Source organism: Varroa destructor, unplaced genomic scaffold, assembly GCF_002443255.2.
Source record: "Varroa destructor unplaced genomic scaffold, Vdes_3.0 BEIS01000002.1, whole genome shotgun sequence".
NCBI lineage: Eukaryota > Metazoa > Arthropoda > Arachnida > Mesostigmata > Varroidae > Varroa > Varroa destructor.
Window position 1 is genome coordinate 13,705,112 of NW_019211455.1, and position 19,483 is coordinate 13,724,594.

The following is a 19,483-nucleotide window of genomic DNA, read 5'->3' on the forward strand; positions in this document are numbered from 1 at the left end:
CGTAATGCATATAAGATTGTTATTGTTATTAAAGTTCCGGAAGGAATTGTTGGCTGCACTAAAATTCGAACATCTGTGCCTATTTCAATTGAAACCAAAGCTAAAACAGCTGGGGATCGGAACTATCTCTTCGGGTAAGGGCAGCAGCGGAGGAGGAATACGTCTAACAAGCAAAGGCAAATGTATTTGACAATTAGTTGAATCACTTTTTAGATATCTATGATAAAGGAACTCCAGTTCTAACCTGGTTGGTAGATCAGATCGCAGGAACAGTTGATAACAGCAATTATTTTTTTACCGATCAAGAGCGCACCTGCATTCAATGATCACAAGGTAGCGCTGCGGTCACTTTGTTGACAAGATGGCGACCTCCATGACTCTAGCTGCTGGTGACCAAGTTCGGAACCTTTTATCGAAATGGGATGATCCCGAAGAGCCTTTGGCACCCCTGTCTGACCACCAATTAAAAGTTTTAGACCAGCTGGAGACTTTGAGTAGTGGCAACAAAGTGGAAAAGGTCTGAATCGGTAATTCGAACATGGTGACGTCTTACGTGCCCAACCTATGGCCTAAGCCAGCAATACACTCGCCACTAGTATATTACAAAAACACGATTTTGACAGGAATAACTGTCCGAACGCTGTTTAAATGAACAAATGTTCGGTTCATAGGGAGATGCAATTTACTGGTTTCACTTTTTCTATAATGTAGCTACATGTTCTTCGATGATTATTTCAGGATGAAAAATTGGGCGAAGATGATGCGGTGCTGTCATCACTTCAGATTGAGTACACCAATGCAAAGGAGGTAGGCAATACCACCAGATTTATTATTTGCCGATTACCGTTCTGTTCGATCAAGTATTCACTGTGAACGCCTTACCTATATAACATACTGACTGGATGGTATAGTAGTTGTAATACTACAAGTAACCTGTCAGGAAATCCCAGTTCTTAAGAGCTGAACAGCTTGTTTATTGATATTTCATATTTTTGCTACTATCGAAGACACTCTTGATAATAGCACTTATGCGCACATTAACAACAAGGGCGATATGAAATTTTCATTGCAATATTTTCCGCCATATTGTCTAATAGTATTTAAGAATAGAAAGTTGCATGCCGTACCAAGGACTGACTTAGGACTAAAGCAATGTAAGGCATACTGCAGGTGATCCTCTTTGCTATAACTAAACTTACTCCATATAACATATGAGTAAAATAAGCTTTTTTATACAATGGAACAAATAGAGCAATTGCATATAGGTAATTATGATGAGTAACATGGGCAGTATCAGTGACTAGTTTTCTCTAGTACAGTTTTCTCTTTGATTGAAAGAGATATCTCTTAAAGAACAACGGTAAAAATCTAATCAAGAACCTTACTTTCGGAAACAAACGTCATTTAGTTCATGTCAGCATTTACTAAAGTTGTGGAGCCGGAGATGCAGCGAGAGATCGATTGCCGCTATTTATCCGCTGTTGCAGCTTTCCGATCGTATCGGACTGAATGCGGTGACTTGCGAGATGAAGTGCAAAAGGCTCTAGATCAGCTTGAATTATTACAGACGGACTACAAGTTTGTCACCAACAAAACAGGTAAGACCGTATCAAGATTGCTGCTTGTAAGAATATATCGTAGTGAACAGGTAGATGTTATTCTAAAAGCAGCTCGTCGATATACGAAATTTTGGGTGTAATTTTTGTCATAAGTTTTTCTGAAGTTTAATTCAAGTGTTTCCACTTAGTGGTATTGTTCGCTTTCGCATGCACAAAAGATTGGCTTGGCGTCGGAAACAATATATTTCAAGTATACTGCGTTTACTTTTTTTAATACCGTTTAATTAGCGCATTTTTTTCTGACGCCTATAGAAAACGTTGCATTTTCATTTTTCATCAGTCATAATATTAATAATAGTAAACTTAATATTCTTTTGTATTAGGAGCGTTACACTGTGAATGTGAGTCTCTACTGTCAGAACAGTCGAAATTGGCGGGAGTGTCAGAAGCTATCCAGTCTAAACTCCGTCATTTCGTCGAACTCGAAGCGCTCCAGCAGAAACTTCATGCTCCATCGCTCACAGTCCTAAGTGACGGTTTTATTCCGTTACTAACCCGTATTGACGAGTGTCTCGTATTTCTTGAGAATCATGTACGTTGCCATAAGTGGTAAAGAAGTAATCAGTTATCAATTGTTGGTTTGTAACAATAAGCATATTATATGTATTAATGCGTACCTGTTGGTTGACTAATAAATAGTACGATAATAACAATAGCAGCAGCAACAACAGCAACGATATTAGGAATTATGTAACATAATGTATTCATCCATTCAATCATATTCACTTACAGCCCGAATATAAAGAATCGGCAGCCTATGTCATCCGCTATCGGCATCTTCAATCGAACGCTTTGGGCATGATTAAGGCCTATGTATCGTCGACACTTGAGCAAAGCGCTCGCCAAGTACAGGCCGCTTCTCAACGCAGCGCTCAGGCAAACCCCGAACTAGATACATTCACCCTTCTCTATGTAAAATTCAAGAGCCACGCTCCCCGTATTAAGAGTTTGACGGCTCAGATTGAAGAACGTATGGCGCCGTCAAAACTGCTATACAGTGATATCCTTGAAGAAGTACAAAACAGTTATTTCGCGCAAAGAAATCTTCTACTGGCCCAGAGTTTGGATCAAGCCATACAAGATCTCAAAGAAAAGCACCCGAAGGATCATTGTTCATTCCTTCGACAGAGTGCTTCCCTCCTAGCAAGACTGTGCCACGACGAGACCCAGCTCTATTACCAGTTCTTCTCTAAGTGAGTATCACCGTGTAACAAATGATCTTGCTGGAGTTTTGCTAGTGCAAGTTAATCGCTTGAGTAGAAAGTATGTCATAATTGCGTTGCTCGAATGTCATAGGACAGTCGCATTTCATTAGAAATAGTTATATTTTACTTATTAAAATGTTACAAGCGAACTCGGTGGGATTTGAAATTGAATCACTTTTGAACTAGTTGGTTCAGGATGGTGATTTAATGTGTTAGCGGTACTACAAACACATTCCAGCATTTCAGCAGATTTTGGTCAGCCATGTACCAACCATTCTCGTATATAATTTTTGTATCTCTGGCTTCTCGAAACAAGTCGATAATAGGATATGCTTGCACACCAGTTGCCCTTTTCAGAACATGGAAAACTGCGTAATTACACATACTTAGAACGAGAAAATAGGCGAGTAAAGGCTAACCTTGGATTTTTCTTTTCTCAATCCAGTAAATAATTGAAACATAGCAACGAAGTCTAGCATTGTTATCGAGTAATCAGAGTGCATGGTTTCGATTGCTATGCTAACGGTCCATGTGTTTCTTGAAACACACAAGAAATTTGGCTACATTCATTATTTTTTTGCGTGTGTAGCAGATGAGCCTGGTGTCCGTTGTATGTACTACCACCACTTGACGTCTATACCTATTCGATACTGCTACCAAACCGGGTTTCTCTCAGGGCGAAGCCATTCTCTTTCTGGTAGAAAGTAAAGCACGCTTTTTCTATGGTCACCACATGCTGGAGGGAAAGGGGGAGGGTCTCTTGATTAGCGTTCATTGATTTGACAGGAAATACATCACACCCATTTTTAACTGGCTCGAGGTCGATACATCGGGCACCTCTTTTTACTTAGTTTTCGTATTTTTTTTTTCTAGTATTCCGGTTATAGTTTTCTTAGACGTTTTTGGGTGAATTGTTAATTTTGACCAACACAATCTTTAGAGCCTGTGATCACGCTTAAGCGCTCTGGCCTGCAAGAAATAAAAACTCGACCACTAAGCATCGATTTTCAAAACTAATTCTTTGGACTATTTTTTCCAAAGTGAACTCAATTTTCACTTACGAGTTTCCAAGAAACTGAAATATTTACCAGTCAAATTTCGTTGGCAAGCGGTGCGTAGTTCGGAAGTTATTCAATTTCTAAGCCCGCCGGATCCGGTTGTAGCGGTTTAATTTCCAAACTATGGTTTTGATAGCGACAGTCATTCGTGTTTATAATTGTTCTTCTTTCCCTCCTAAATCTTTAGGTCCAATTCAGCCCTGGACGATTTTCTTTCGTCATTATGCGCTAAGTTGTATGATGCTTTCCGGCCAATTATCGTTCATGTGCTTCACCTCGAAACCCTATCGGAGCTATGCTCGATTCTAAAACAAGAGGAGTCAGCTACGGATGTGCGTGCGTTTAAAGAATGCCTTCGAGCTATGCTACAGGATGTACAGGAGCGGTTGGTATTTCGTACGCTGGTATACATTCGAACTGATATTTTAGGTTACAATGCAGCCGCAGGAGACCTTGCCTACCCGGAAAAACTCGAAATGATGCAAACGATAGCTGAAACTTTAGCGGGTGCTCCGCCTTCTCTTAGCCGGAGTTCTTCGAGGTGAGTTCGAGCTACCGTTAAATTTGTCCTATACATATGACTGTGTATGAGATATCTCAGATTTGTTTCCATTGCCGTTAAAGTCTATCAATTAATTTGATACCTATCTAGTAATAGTTATATTTCTAAGATTTTCTGCGTTTTGGTAGAGCTTCATTAGCGTCTGAAAGTGCAGTGTCTTCCGCTGGCGAAGCAAAACGGCGACACTCGTCTGTGTCAGGTGCGGCAGCTTGCCCGGCTGATATTCACGGGATGTGGTATCCAACCGTGCGTCGAACTCTGCTTTGCCTTTCGAAACTTTATCGCTGTCTAGACGTAAGTTGATCAATTAATACATGTGAAAATGTTGGTAGCAGCTGTAAATATTCTTTGAATTCACTTTCGAGAACGGTAACTATTTAGGTATGCTTTCTTGTAGCTTTGGCATAGATTTCCACACTGTAGGCTTAAATTTTAATGTTTGAATATGTTGAAACGATAATCAAGTCGGCATGTTGTGCTTCATTATAATAAAGCTTACAGTTAACATTGTTCCACACATTAAGTTGTGTATAGAACTCTTTGTAGAAGTATTTGTATTGATAACTGGGAAGAACTGTATGTAATTCAAAAAAGTTGTAATGTCCATTTTTCTATTCGGTGATTTTGCCGATTTAAAAGAGTATATCTGAGTTTCTGGCTGACACGGATCCAATACTTATTTAATTATTGAGACTACACGTCAAGTGTACATTTTACTTATTTAGTAACTGATTCTCATTCGGCTCTTCCGCTCTCGTTGTTTTCAGAAATCAATCTTTCAAGGGCTGTCGCAAGAGGTTCTGGCCATGTGCATTGAGTCATTAGTACTAGCCGCTGACTCCATCTCGAAACGTAACAAAACGCCGCTACACGGACGGCTGTTTGAAATAAAACATCTACTTATTTTGCGGGAACAAATTGCGCCCTTTCAGATCGATTTTGCCATTAAGGAAACGTCGCTAGACTTCACTCGAATTCGGGATGCTGCACTAAGTCTAATGAATAACAAAAATCGGCTGTTTTCTCTGGGAACGAACAATGCCCTTCTTGAATTCCTGTTCGAAGGAACACCGCAGGTAGAATGACATAGATTACGTTACCTTATTTACTTGGTCTTCAAATTTATAAAAATTTGTTAAGATTTATTCAGAGAAGATATGTACTATTACTTTCTTTTATTACAAGAAGTATTTTAATATTTGACATTCTATAATACTCAGTACACCATAAGGTGAACGTCACATGTACGTATTTATACTTTAATACCTGAACGTCACGTATACCGTTAACAGAACAGGGTTTCTCAACGAGTTCTTTTTTATGCCCTGCGTTGTGTACAGGTTAAAGAGAATTTGATCGATTCAAAGAAGGCTGTTGATAAGCAACTCAAGTTCGTGTGCGAACGATTCATTGATGAAGTTAGCAGTCATCTGATTGGTTCTGAACTCCGCTCATACCTCGATCGCTGTCTTGTTATTACGGCCCAGAACGACCCGAACATCATTCTTAAGAAGCAGCCGTTTGCGGAACCCTCAGCCGCGTCCAAGATAGTCTCCGCGGCCTATCGTGATCTAAAAGAACGTCTTGCACGTCTTCAAAAGGCTATGAGCCTTTATTTAGCCAATAGGGATACGGAAGCTATACTTTTTAAGCCGATAAAAAGTAAAACTGTCGTTTTCTATGAGAAGCTAAACAAGATGTTCGAGGATAACTATACGCAGGATGACCTCATGATCATCGCCTGCCCCAGCGCTGAACAGATTTCGATGCGTATGAGCCAGTTATAGGTGACTGCGTGAATTAAACGCATTATTAATCAATATTCATTTCTTCAAGTTTTACTCAATCCGCAATAAGGGATGAAAAAATGAGACGAGGTGTGTAGTGCTGTTAAGTGGAATATCTAAAGGCAGTAATAATATAAAAAAAATAAAAATCGAATACTTGGTCTGCCCCTATTTTTCTTGAGGGATTTCTATCCATTGCTGAAAATGTGCCTGTTTAAAATACATGAAAGGTTATGCTATATAGGAGTCATGCTAAGATACCCAATATGATACCTATTGGAAATACACACCATTCTGGATGGATGGAGAATTGTATTAGTATTTCTTTTTATTAATTCACTCATTTACGTACGAGTTCTTACATGCTTGAGTCTATCAGTGAACAAACAACCAGCTATCTACCGATTCACTCAGTCATTCATTGGATTAACGCATTTACCATGTGGTATTATGGTATTGTGCTTTATGTATGACAGTTTCCACAAATCGAACTTTTCTCTCACATGTCTATTCCCTCTTAATGGTCTGTAGTTATTATTGTAGCTATCGCTGTTCGTGTGATGTGAAAACGTCTTCTTTGTCAATTTGCCAATGTTGAAAATTTGTGGCAAAAGTTTATGGTTTCCCGTATCGACTCTGTCTATCTATGTATATTATCAGTTTATCTGGCACCTTGTCGCGTTACAGTCTTTCCGTCGTCGTCGTCGCCCAACGATATCGTCAACGCCAAGACACTAACAATACCTAGAACTTTTGCATAATTATCGTGGGCCGCACACACTGTATGCTCAGCATTATTGTCATTTCATTATGTTATATGCCTCGTCACTGAGTATTCGTTGCTTGTTAGGACCGGCGCATGACTCAAAGGGGATCGCCAAACTTCGGGACCATTGCTGATTTGAAAAAATCGAACGTGTAGATTGTGCCGCTTGAAAGCGTAAAAAAAACAGCCACGTATAAAATCGTGCACACGGGCCGAACAGTGCTTACAGCTATTTCCAAAAATTACACCGTAAAAGTTCAAGCGTAAATATATTCTCCATTTAAGACCTTTCCTCTGACATGAGCCAGCAGATTAAGCAAACTTCTCTAGTTCTTCATGGTCTCCTTTGCATTTGGCTTCCATCTTTCAGGCGGAGTCACTCGTCCATTCAGTTACACACACCGAACGTTAATCTCATTCGAGAGATCGGGACGCTGTGGACTAATTTACGACGGTGACACATTTTTTATTAAATTTAATCGTTGCGATACTACTAATTGACCATTAAAAAAATACTGGAGTGTACGTTGAACACTGCATTGTTCAAAATCGATGTCCCTATCTTCCGTATTCACTTCATATGCATTGGTCGAACATTTACTTAAAGTACAGTTGGTGATTATCGAGTCACGACGAGGCAAATCAGCGTTAACATTGAACCTGGCTTGTTTTTTGCCCATGTGTTTTTTTTCGTCTACAATAGTTCGCTTCCGATTTTAGGGTGAAGGTTCTAATTATACTGCAGCGATGACTTCTGGGGCCCTTTATCTATAGTAAGAAAGAATGTTCGATGGGAAAGTTATTTATTTCAAATTAAAGTAATAAAAAGTTATGCTATTGTAAACATGTACACCATTCGCTCTTTTATATAGCCGATAATAATATTAAAGGAGCTTGATCTAACAGTGATGAACGAGATGTTGTAGCCAGCTTGTATCATTATTTTTAGTATCATCATTAATATTATAGTTTACATTACACTCGTAGACCTATCTAGACTCTCGGCCCTCTTCAATCTAACGAAAAGATGCCAAGGGCTGACTTATAAGCGAGGGTCCGAAACGTCGACGATGTATCCTCGGTGATAGTTTGACTTGATAATCTGGCGTGGAGCGCGGCTGGCTTTTATGATTCAGAACAGTTTCTACGGAATAGAACGAAAAAAAGGATCTGAACTGATGAATACAGGAAAAATGCTGCTCGAACTCCTGGTACTGTACCTTCCCCAAAAAGAATGGACGCAAGGGAGAAGAACGAAGCGTTATAATCGTTTCTTATTCGACGCGCTTTCACAAAATCTGTCTTCCGAATCAGTTGAATCGATGAAAAATTTATGATGTGGTTGTGTCAATCATCAGCTGAGGATCGCCGTCATAATGAGCTCGGGGCCTCTTGGAGTAAGCAATAAATCGCCCAGAAACGATGCTTCTCCCGTCAAGCCTCCAACATAGAGGTCTGGCGGGAATCACACCCATGGAACGGTCTTTTCACACTATGCGATTGTATGGTGAGAGGACAAGTAACTGGATACTAGATTATTCCCACTCTCCGACGTAGACCTCTTTGGGTCCATGCGTGTACGTTGGGGTAGCACCGGCAGAAGATCCACCCGAGCTTGAGCTTTGGGCCGTCGAGTTTTGTCGCAATGGAAGCACACCGTAGATTTTTGAATAGTCATGGTCTGCGCTCTCTGTAAAGATTCAAGGGAGATTGTGTAGATAAATAATTCGGTCAGTACAAAGAATAGACATGTTAAAGTGAGGTAATGTAGGTACCTAACGGTGTCCATAGAATGAAAATGTAGGTGCGAATATTTCGAAGAATCAAACAGGGACACACAATAATACAAACAGGGTAATTTGTGTCTTAATCATTTAATGTACTAATTATAATAAGTCTTTGCCAATAGTTTCTGTATATCGTACATCATGTGTACAAGATTTACATCAATTGTGATACAAGTTTTAGTGTAAAATACATTGCGTTTGACAGCGTTCTACTCACCGTCTCAGGACAGTGTGGACCAGATAGAATGGCTTCATACATTGCGGTTATTGATCGTACAGAAATATGATTTACTTACGGTATAGGCTGTTTTCCCTGTTTTTTGCGGCTCCATATAGCGAATTCAAATAGCTGAATGAATGGTTGGAGGAAGCATACGCATAGATAGCGTCCTTTTGCAGTCGTTCGCGATCGCGGCGTGACATATTGAGCGGGTCACGCTGACCGAAGTTCGACACTCGCGCCTTCAGCCCACAATAGTAAGGGTCGTCGTAGATGCCTGAGGACGACGAGATCTTACGCGCTGGCTGGCGTTCGTTGCCTCCACCTGACCTTTGCATCTGCATATGAACCGGGACGCCAGAATATGAAGTGTCCTCATAATCGGGCTACGGTGTTTCATTGAGTGATCGAATTTTTCGGAAGGCGGAATAGTAGCGACGCAAAAAGCCACAAGGCAGTATAAGCACCGTTCAATATTGCGAGCGCGGCAGGACGGAAAGGCAGTTTTCCGGAACATCACATCGGTTGTGAACGTCGCCAAGACGCACATCAACGCGAAAAGCATGAAAAATAATTTTTAAAAAAAGTATGAAAAAATAGCTGTTTTCATATATTTTTTTCTAGGAAGGACAAAGTGAATATGATATTGTAGTTATATAATATTGAAAGTGGTCTAGAGCTTACAGATTACGTATGGCAACTATCATATCCATTGGAAATAGATTGGCAACTAATGCTTCTGCTATCAGGCGGGGAAAAGTGTCATGGCCAGTGGTTGTGTGATACGATGAGATCGAACATAGTTCTATGAAGCATAACATTTTTCGTAAATAACAGGTTAGCGTCAATTTAATGAACAGTGGGGATCCTTCTGAACTAATACATATTTTATATCTTCCGTGCTTAATATAGACTGTCGAATGAATAGGAAAAATGTTTTGTAAGATTACATGAAGACTGAAATCTACTGATATAGCATATTTCACTAACCCAACAGTTGTAATGGCGGGAAAATTAAATTTGCTTATAAAATACAAATGTGTTATTTTTTGCAAGTTGTCTCAACAGCGCGGTCAAAACAGACATCGAGTATTAAACGATGCTAAATAAATTCGTGATTTCGTGAGCAACCGCTGTAAACAAGAAATTAGTAGATAAATGCAGCTGCTGCTAAGAAGATTTAATTGTGCTGGCTGATGATTATTTAATCGAAATTAATAATCATTAATTCTGAAACATTTCTGTGTTGAATACGTTTGCTTATGTGATGTGATATGCATGTATGCATACAGATTAGGCTTCTATTTTTTCAATTTAATTTTTTCCAGCTGTGTTAACGGCCTAAATATTAATCTCGCATGTCAGTGGCTCTGTAATTATTTTAAAGTATAATTTAGCTGAAAAAAGTAGGCAAAGCAAGTATTGCATAGCGAGTCCATTGTGGATCGTTTACACTATGCTTTGAGTTTCAGATTAGCAAGCCTTACCATTGTTGAATGTTAGCGATTCGATCTTGCCGTTATCGTATAAATAACAAATTTAAACAATGAATATTAATTCATCATAACGTTAACAATAGGGTCATTATCTGTGGACAACAAATATATACTGAGGAGATTATCAGGATCGTCAGACGCCGTGTACGCCAAAATAAGCTCTTCGCTGGTTGGTGATTTTCTTAAACGTACAATACGATTATCCAGCATCTAAGGCAGGCAATTTGATTGTTAGTAAACGAGCAGTCATTGAATTACTCAGTAATTTATACTCACATATAATACAAATAGCAAAGAACAGAGCCATATTCAGCACAATGTCAACGACTGCAGCCAATGATCTGAGATAGTGCGAGACCATCAATTCGGTTTAGGGCGGGGACCCGATCATACTGCTAAGACACACGCGAACTAGATTGAGTAATGAGTGTATGTACAGCATCAGAGCATTCCTTAACAAACAATATTGGCTAAAATGTTAAAGAGTTAAATAGTGATTGAGTATGCTAAATCTCGCTAGCCACCGTTTCGTCGAGACTACGATAGTGGCAGAGGCAAGTGTTGGCCAGCCAGTGCATCTTTCATCAGTTGAAATAACAAATGTACATTCACAGGCAATTATATATACACGTGCGTATTGCTTTCAGAAGGTTAATTGGCTATGGCTTGTGTGTTGACTACACCGGAGATTCAGTTGCCGTCAACCGCTGTTGCGAATCTGTCAAACATCGGAGTGTGAAACAGGCCAGGCAGGAAGATGCTCATGAAGGTCAAAGGGCAGATGAGGCAATTTGATGAGTTGGGCAGGCATGAAGTTGTTGAGGATTATCATGCAGAGAAAGGGAACTGAGGCTGTCGTACGTATGTGCTAGCTCAGCTAGTAGCTTGTAAGCACTGCTGATCTGGGATGGGATGAACTTATTGCTACTATTGTTGTCGAACCGGTATCATAGTAGCGTGGCGTACAGCAGCGATTTCAAGATTCTAACTATAATTGGAACTGGTAACTGACCTGAGGAGTACTTACGCGGGGCACCCGAGGTCGCTTATCCCGGGGCGGTAACTTAGGTGGACGGGGTTCGCGGTGGTCACGTTTCGCATGTGAGGCATGACCGCCTGATGATCCCGACGATGACGCGCCACCCGGCAGAGCCGTATAGGGATCTTCCAGGTCGTCCTTTGATCGACCTTCGCCATCTCGCGAATCAAAGATCGACATCAGGTTTGGAGCACTCTGCCGCTTCGTTGCTGCGGGAACAGCGTACTGAGCTGTAGCAACAGATAGAGAGGCACAAAATCCAAAGAGGTTAAAAGAAAATTAATAACCGATCAGGGGGTTCTCTTGGCGCACGCTGATCAAACTCTAGGTTTCAAACCCGTAGCTTAAAGAAGTCATTCCAACCAATAAACAGTGTGTTTATGAAATCATGTTGCTTACTGATGCGTGTCGTGCACATATGCGTACTGGCAGAATAGAGCTAGAGATTTTCAGAGGCGACACCTGTATATGCAACACATATATATACAGGTGTCTCCTACCAGGTGTATATACCAATCGTAATTGAATAAGTTTCCAGAACGTAATTTAGCAAGAGTAATGTATTTAGATCATATAGATATTATATAGACACGTTATATGATAAGCAATACCGATTCTGTCCGCAACAGCCGATTGTCATCAAATATATAGCATATCAAAGAAAGATCTCAAATAAAGAAAATTAGTTGAGTGAAGTATCGACAGATCCATTTAAAGGAGTCAAGGAAAAGCTGGAGTAACTATACTTAAATGCTAGCTAATGCAGGATCTTGCTTGGATCGACGCAAAATGGTTCAAATAATACCTATTAATTTATAAATGATATCTTACGAGGCAGTTTGCTCTTGAGCATATCGAGGGCAACAATATTGATCACCATAACCCAAACAGGAACCTGCAGGACATCGGATGAGTCACGGACGAACGAAATACAAGAGACACACTGTGCTTCGAGGGTGCGCCTGTCGGGATAGGCTCTACAAAGAAAAAGAATGGAAGTTATGTAATTTTAGGCAATTTTTATTTAATAAAACTTTTATTTAAGGTTATTTATTATGCCTAGGGAAAAAAGTTCCACTTAAGGGGTTCACAAAAAGCAAAGGGCCTTTTTACGTTAATTTCGTTTTTTTTGCTTATTGAGAACCTCTATTTGAACTAAGTAGCCTGAACACTTTTACCACCACCACCACCCCAGTTGCACCACGGAAGATGACCATCCGTGATGTATGATATTATCAGCCGTTGTAATCTCTTCTTGCCAACGTTAACAAAAATCATGAGTAGAAGATTACAAGAAGAATCGAGATTATAAACAGATTCGAGCCAATTGCAAAACCTCTGTTTAGACTCGTTGCTTTTTTTAACTGTTATTTGCCGACTGGTTAGCTGGTTAACCTACCGTTTCATTTCACGGATGACATTAGCTCGAAATTTGTCCATATCGAAGAGTTTCACCGGTTTGTCGAAGTCAAGATGTCCGCGACTATCGATGACTTCTTTCGAAATGGCCGAGCTTTCTCCATGCTGGACGCTATTGACGAAGATGGAGCTTTTCGAGATTCGCTTGATCACGATATTTCCAGAAGCGTCCATTGTTATCCGTGCACCCTGTACAATTAACAATAAAGTGTTATGAACAATGCAAGCTGGGCAACCAATGGAGTAGCTGCAAGTAGACGCACCGCAGTTATTCATTTTCATGGATATACCGTCATGGATTAATAGGGCAAATTGAATACACTCCAGTGTTTCTACTACATTTTTAATTATTATTCAAGGAGTTAGCTTGCCGACAATGTTATAGAAGCGACAAAAAGATCGGATTCTGTTTGACTCGCTATGATTATCTTAGGATTACCCGATTAAACCTTTACCTCATAGTTTTATTAACGGAGGAAGGCGTAGAGCATGAAGGCAGATATCAGTTGATTCCTACCAGCGATTGTTAATGTCTAGTGAATACAAGATGAAATGGTTGGGAAAGAAATTTAATTAATTAATTATTAATTAATTCTCTTTGTCGACATTGGTTCAAAAGGCTATTGTATCGCATTCAATGGTATTAACTAAAAAACTTTGGTGTCTGAAAAGTTAGTTTCGTCGGTGACTTATATTTTGCTATTTTATAGCAGTTCTTAAGAACTGCTTTTTGATCCGTATAAGACAATAATTAATAGATATTCTAATTAATGAAGTCTGAGAACTTATTATGGGTTACGCACAAATGAAAGCGAAAACTGGGCCCACTGGGCAAAAAACTACGAAAGTAACTTATATGGGACCACTTCGCGAAGTTGTGTCCGGTCTATTTTACCTTCTGTCTTTATAATTACCTTGACCTCACGTCGATGTCGTGTGCTTTACGTTCCAGCATGGGTTCACAGCTATATACAGCTCATCGATATCGACCATCATCAGTGGTATTAACGGTCTATCGATTGAAGTACAAATTAATAAATAGAAAAACTCTACGCTGCTGTCTTTAGTGATATGATACCGAAAAGGGGGCTTATTTAAGATGAAAATGACTAGTTAAAGTAGTAACGAGCAGCACCGAGTAAATCTCCAGTGTATCCGTCATCTGCACTGACTGTGCCCAGGGTCGCAGATTCGTTAAATTTTTACTCATCAAAGAGCAGAGAGCAAGTTAAAAATTGAAGGCTCTGATCAATTTTCATTATTGATATACATTTCGTGTGAGTAATTTTTTTCGATTATTTAGGAGATTAGGGGAGTATAATGTAGTGAATTTTCTGGAGCGCGGTCAGTCCCCAACAAGTTGAGATATACCGAAATGGTTTAACAGCCTGCACTAAGAAAGCTATATCCTTCTTTACTTTGTCATGCTCAATTCTACGAATGTTACTGTTATTTGTTTTCTATTGCATTTGGTGATTATTCCTCTTTTGTTATTGCTTATTTCGATAGATAGATACTTCTGATAGATCAAATGCTACTATCGTTACGAGTTTGTGAGCTCTTTTCGCGTCTCCACAAGGGTATACTAGGCATTTAACTTGCTTCACTTAGCAGGGTAGTAACAGATGCAGATACCTTTATATCTACTTCATATTAACACGACCTTGCAACACTTCTGATGATAGTGTTGAAATTCAGAATTCAGGGCTCCGTTCAACACACAATGGCTTGTGCTGTCTCTAGGCAAACGCAGCCTATATTAGATGTTAAAATCGTAGCTCTGTGAGGCAGAATTTGGAGCATCTCAACGCATATAGTCTCACTCGTAAATCATTGCGACGTAACGTGAAGCAAAACTCTTTTATTTGTTTGGTAGCTTCATGTGCCGTTTGTGAAAGTAGGAAAAAATAAAAGGGAAAGCAGAAAAGCCGGGTACCACGACAGACATCGGTGAGAAGATAACAACGTTTAGTTACTCAGCGAACCTAGTAATAGCCTACGAGCTATCGGCGAAGTACAGTGTCATTCGCGCAAATCTATCGGTACAAATTGCATTATGACTATTGCTACAGCTGCTGCTGCTACTAAGACTAAGATGGAATCGGAAGTGCCTGCGCATTATGCCTGGTGCAGATTTTTCTACTTAAAAAAATATTTCGTTTCCTTCAAATTTTCGCGCGGTTTATGGCGTGCTTTGCAGTGAGCTCGCCGAAAGTGTATAGCGGGTCAACGGGTTTTCTTCCCTTCCTTGTAGAAATGTTCACTAGCAGATCGCAAGCCGGAAAAACCGTATGGTGACTTTTATCGTCAACGGCTACTGCTAGATAACAGTCTACAGTAATGTTTATATTGGCATGTATTACAGCTGGGTATTGAATACCAGCAGAATATTGTTAGACAAATATTAGATCAACACTAGTGGAAAAGGCCGATATAGTACATTTGAATTCGATGTGCCTTAACGTTATAAGCTGATTTGTGATTCTTGACCTTATATGCAAAGGATTAGTGCCTGACTAAGAAGGCATTCCTATTAATTTTTCTCAATAACACCTGCCTAAAGCAAATATCAGTTCGCATCCACGAGCTTTGCTTGAAAGGTAATTTGTCAGTATATAGCGTAATGTGGCGTAGACAACTAGGTCCCTGGCTTTAAATCCAGAAAACGCTGGTTAAGATTCTTTTCTGTGTGAGTTTTTATATACACGATCGGCGTGGAATAACATACTTCTCACAGACGAAAAATGACCTTCATTGACGGCAAAAAACCCTTAGGCGCTGAAGATCATTGGAGAGATTCGATTTCACAGTGTCGTGTGAAACATTATTTTACCTAAACGCTCTGATTCTGGCAAGGCTCAAGATAAACGCTCAAGGTAGCGTGCATCTTTGTAGATATAAAGCACATAACACGTTAATTAAAATTGGCCCTTTGCCGATTGTGGCCTCGAAGTAATAACGAAAACAATGATGGCAAGATCCAATAACGGGAAAAACGTATCGATGATTTTGCTTCAGGACGGTCGCAACCATTGTGCTTTTTTGTTTTGATCGGGCGTGGCGTATTTTTCTTTATTACTAAAAAGCTAACTAAAATATTGTCGGCATTTGCATATGCGAAAGTTGTTGGGCTGCCATAGCAATACGGCGATGCATAGGTAATCTATATTACTACGTTAATTTTGCAAGCAGCACGATCAGCGACATTACCAATGTCCCAACCGCTAACAGGACTGCGTACGACTGGCGTAATGCGCGACGTCCAAGTGCAGATCGGGGGTCAATAAATAAACGAGGGAAACCTCTTACCGCTACACCCTGTCGCGTACCTATCACAGTCATGACGAAGAAAACACTTTTATTCAGCAGTGGACGGCATCTGTTGCTCAAACTACAAGTGAATCACGGCCGGAAAGCACCGACTGTGCCTAATTCCCCCTCGCTTCCACGAGGTCAGTTTCGATTATCGATGATTACGTAATTTCGCCCGTCCAGGCTCCTGCCTGCCTGCCTGCCTCTGCGGCTACCGACAGTGCGTTCTAGTTTGTCCGTTCGGCTTTACCGGTACGTGCGCCAAAAAAAGATCTTAAGGAAGAAGAAATTCAAAGAACACCCAACAAGGGTGAAAAAAATCTAGAAAAAAAGGGACGACTTAGAACCCGAAACCCGTGTTCATGCTGTGCCTACGGTATCCATTGCTTATCAGCGCGTTAACCATTTTTTGATGGTGCTACCGACGGTATTGGCCACAGTCGCGCCACGTAGACCAGACCATCAACGTCATCCTGCCACCCGCATTGCATTACTCTGTTGGCGCTTCTATTGCATCAGCCATTCGATCACCAGCGCCTCCGTCACCAACCCAGCTATTGCTGCTGCTCGAATCTCATCGTTGATATGTCTATTGAAGTGAGGTCTGTATCGTACCGGTCGTTGCTTATTGGTTGGATCTCCAAGGAACTGATAGTTGACGACCTATAAAAAGCGCTGCGGGTTGAGAGGAGACTTCGCCGTTGGTTTTACGGCAGCGGCGGTTACAACGGAAACAAATGAACGATTCGGGGGCTCCGACGGTACGCCACTGTCTAGTTAACGTAACCGTAGGGTGACCGGCGAAGTCGAGATGCAAATAGGAAATGGGCATGATAACAGTAGTGGACAAAGCGGCTATGAAACGCGTAGGAAAAATATTGAAACGGAAGAGAATATGACGCTGCCAAAGGAAAGGCGGCGACGATTCTAGCCACTGGGAGGTAATAGGACAGAGCTGTAGTAGACCGTAGCGGATTGCAGTGGAAATATTTCGTATATAATTGCCACTATATTAACAAGGAGGGTTACTATTCACCGCCTCATGGCTGATACTGACCGGCATATTGTGCACAGGACTGCAGGCGGATTCTGTAAACGTATGCTCAATAATGTGCTCGTAGGGCGCAGATCTGTGGCTTCTGCTTAAAATAAGACTGCTATTTTCAGCTCAGTGGTTCCAATAAGAAGAAGGCGTAATGCCAGAAAGTCGTTGAAGTGAATCAAAAGACAGATTGTTCATTAGTGGACAGAGAGACACAGTCGAACTTGAAATAAAACATCTAGGCAAAACGCATTGTGCAATTACGTACCTGAATGCCGACACCCTTCAGCTTTTGCGTTATATCTTCGCATACGAACATCATTTGGAAGTCGATCTCATTATGTTAGATAATTCTCACGCTGCTTTTTCAAGTAGAAAGAGCTTTAACACTAACTTGGGTAGCGCTGATCACAAAATGGTCATAATATAACGGTGGCCACCTTGTTTCCGACGAAGTCGAAAGATCTGTATCGACAAACAAAGGACATTACCATCGTATTGACAGATTTCCTGTCAATTCACCACTCAGGACGCATAGAATATCTCAAATGTAACGTCAATATTCTGGTGGTGATCATCAGGTGTTGATTGAGGAACGGTTGTCCATTTTTATTTGCAATGGCGCGCCATACATTCTAGGTCTCTTAACAGTGGAATGGCAGAAGACAATGCATCAGTAGAATCATCTCGTAATAGTTATAGTAAAGCCATTCCGCAGACAATGTGATCTGCCGCTGATGCGCGTATGAATGACTGTACGCAGAAAGTTATGAGACAACGAGGGCTGGGGCCTTTCATCAGGTTTTCCCCTCTAATATTTGTGTTCTAAACTGTGACAACGAAGCCGCCAGATGACATGACACTGCGTTATATTACGTTAGTATCCACTACGGAACTCTCATTGCCCGTTTTTCTGCTATTACTTCTTGTAAAAATTGCATTGACCATAATTATTCTAATTGTACCTACTGCTATTATCGGTTATAGCTAATTCACGACCTCATAGCAAGGGAACAGCCGAATTATCGGCTACTTAGCATTTTTTGCAGAAAGTCTATGAATGTCCATTATACAACCAGTAGCAAGCGATGATCGCCTCTCAAGTATCAATATCCGGGTAAGTCATCTTCTCGGATTTTACCTAGTAATAGAAAGTGTTTGCATCTTGAAAAACAGGATCAGATTTGCCGCATAGGTCAAATGTGCTTTTCCCATTCAAAACGTTTTTCGTCACAACCGATCCCGCTATTCTGAAGAACTCTTAACTCAGCAAGTGACTAGTGGTCAAGAACTAGCAGCATTTTACGGCGCGTAAATGTTCTGACGGCTGTCAAACGCAAAAGGACAAAGCCTGTCACCTCATACGGGCCAGCACTAGTGTTTTTCTATGTCTGATGCTGTCGTCCTTCGTGTCCGCCGGACGACATTTAAAGCCAATGATTGAATTCAATCGAACGGACGTACCACCACGAAGAATAAATGTCGCTGCTGCTGTTAGTGCAGCTGGCGATTGATGCCGAATGTGGCAAAGTATAAACAATTCTTTCGGAGAGTTTTTGTAACCTAAGATAATATCGACTTCGCCAAGCAATCGTAAGTTCAGCGAGACACTAAAACCTCATGGGACCGTATAACCGGGCAGTGCCATATATGATAGCTGACTGATCAGGTGGCGGCGCTCCATTCGCTCTAATTTCGGCACATAAAAAGTGCACTACACCTCACAGATTAGGCGGTGCTTCGTATTATAATTTATAAAATAAAATCCGCTAGTGTAGTCCACAAATTTTGCCTGCACTGAAAATGAATAATGCGAAAAATACTTTGAAAAGGTATTGTACCACTTTAGTAATAGCGCAGTAGTGATATTACGGTGCATAATCTTGTTGAAACCGAAAAATCTTTTTTCGCTCTGAGTTTCTTATGAGCACGACCTATCGTGTGGACGTTTCACTATAGAAGGTAAGTAGTTTGGCATTAAGCGAAATAGATAATAAGTTCAGACGAAGACACACTGTTTAGTGCGACTTGTTGAAAAGAAGTACCTTGCCGACGAGGAACCTTTTTACAAATATACTTCTGGCTCAACGATATCTAGTAGACACTGGAATAAAGCGTGCCAATGCTTTGCCAGTTCAAGCTTTTCTCCACTTCCAGGCATCTGTAGGACA

The 19,483-nt window shown here is 40.6% G+C and overlaps 2 protein-coding genes across 10 annotated transcripts in view; one reads left to right on the top strand and one right to left on the bottom strand.

Moving 5' to 3' along the window:
- Window positions 1-335: 335 nt before the first annotated feature.
- Window positions 336-6,402, top strand: Cog3 (conserved oligomeric Golgi complex subunit 3). The gene is made up of 9 exons (XM_022789417.2): window positions 336-517; window positions 739-807; window positions 1,409-1,598; window positions 1,943-2,151; window positions 2,352-2,812; window positions 4,070-4,423; window positions 4,573-4,738; window positions 5,212-5,520; window positions 5,785-6,402. The coding sequence occupies exons 1-9, from the start codon at window positions 362-364 to the stop codon at window positions 6,229-6,231; spliced, it is 2,361 nt and encodes a 786-aa protein (XP_022645152.1). The 5' UTR covers window positions 336-361; the 3' UTR covers window positions 6,232-6,402.
- Window positions 6,403-6,523: 121 nt separating this feature from the next.
- LOC111243619 (uncharacterized) overlaps window positions 6,524-19,483 on the bottom strand; it is a 126,507-nt gene continuing 113,547 nt past the window's right edge. For 8 of the 9 annotated variants that reach the window (XM_086981649.1, XM_022789421.2, XM_086981648.1 and 5 more), the window contains 5 exons: window positions 12,939-13,147; window positions 12,371-12,516; window positions 11,513-11,769; window positions 9,081-9,390; window positions 6,524-8,687 (listed from right to left, as the gene is read on the bottom strand). In XM_086981649.1, the coding sequence (XP_086837775.1) occupies window positions 8,533-8,687; window positions 9,081-9,390; window positions 11,513-11,769; window positions 12,371-12,516; window positions 12,939-13,147 (1,077 nt within the window). In that variant the 3' untranslated portion in view covers window positions 6,524-8,532. The remainder of the gene's footprint in view (window positions 8,688-9,080; window positions 9,391-11,512; window positions 11,770-12,370; window positions 12,517-12,938; window positions 13,148-19,483) is intronic. The other variant, XM_086981651.1, reaches the window with a different exon arrangement.

Bases quoted from the DNA above. Each gene is read 5' to 3' on its own strand.
- Cog3 (XM_022789417.2), top strand. From the start codon at position 362: ATGGCGACCTCCATGACTCTAGCTGCTGGTGACCAAGTTCGGAACCTT. The intron at 518-738 runs GTCTGAATCGGT...TGATTATTTCAG, and splicing joins GTGGCAACAAAGTGGAAAAG to GATGAAAAATTGGGCGAAGA. The intron at 4,739-5,211 runs GTAAGTTGATCA...CGTTGTTTTCAG, and splicing joins AACTTTATCGCTGTCTAGAC to AAATCAATCTTTCAAGGGCT.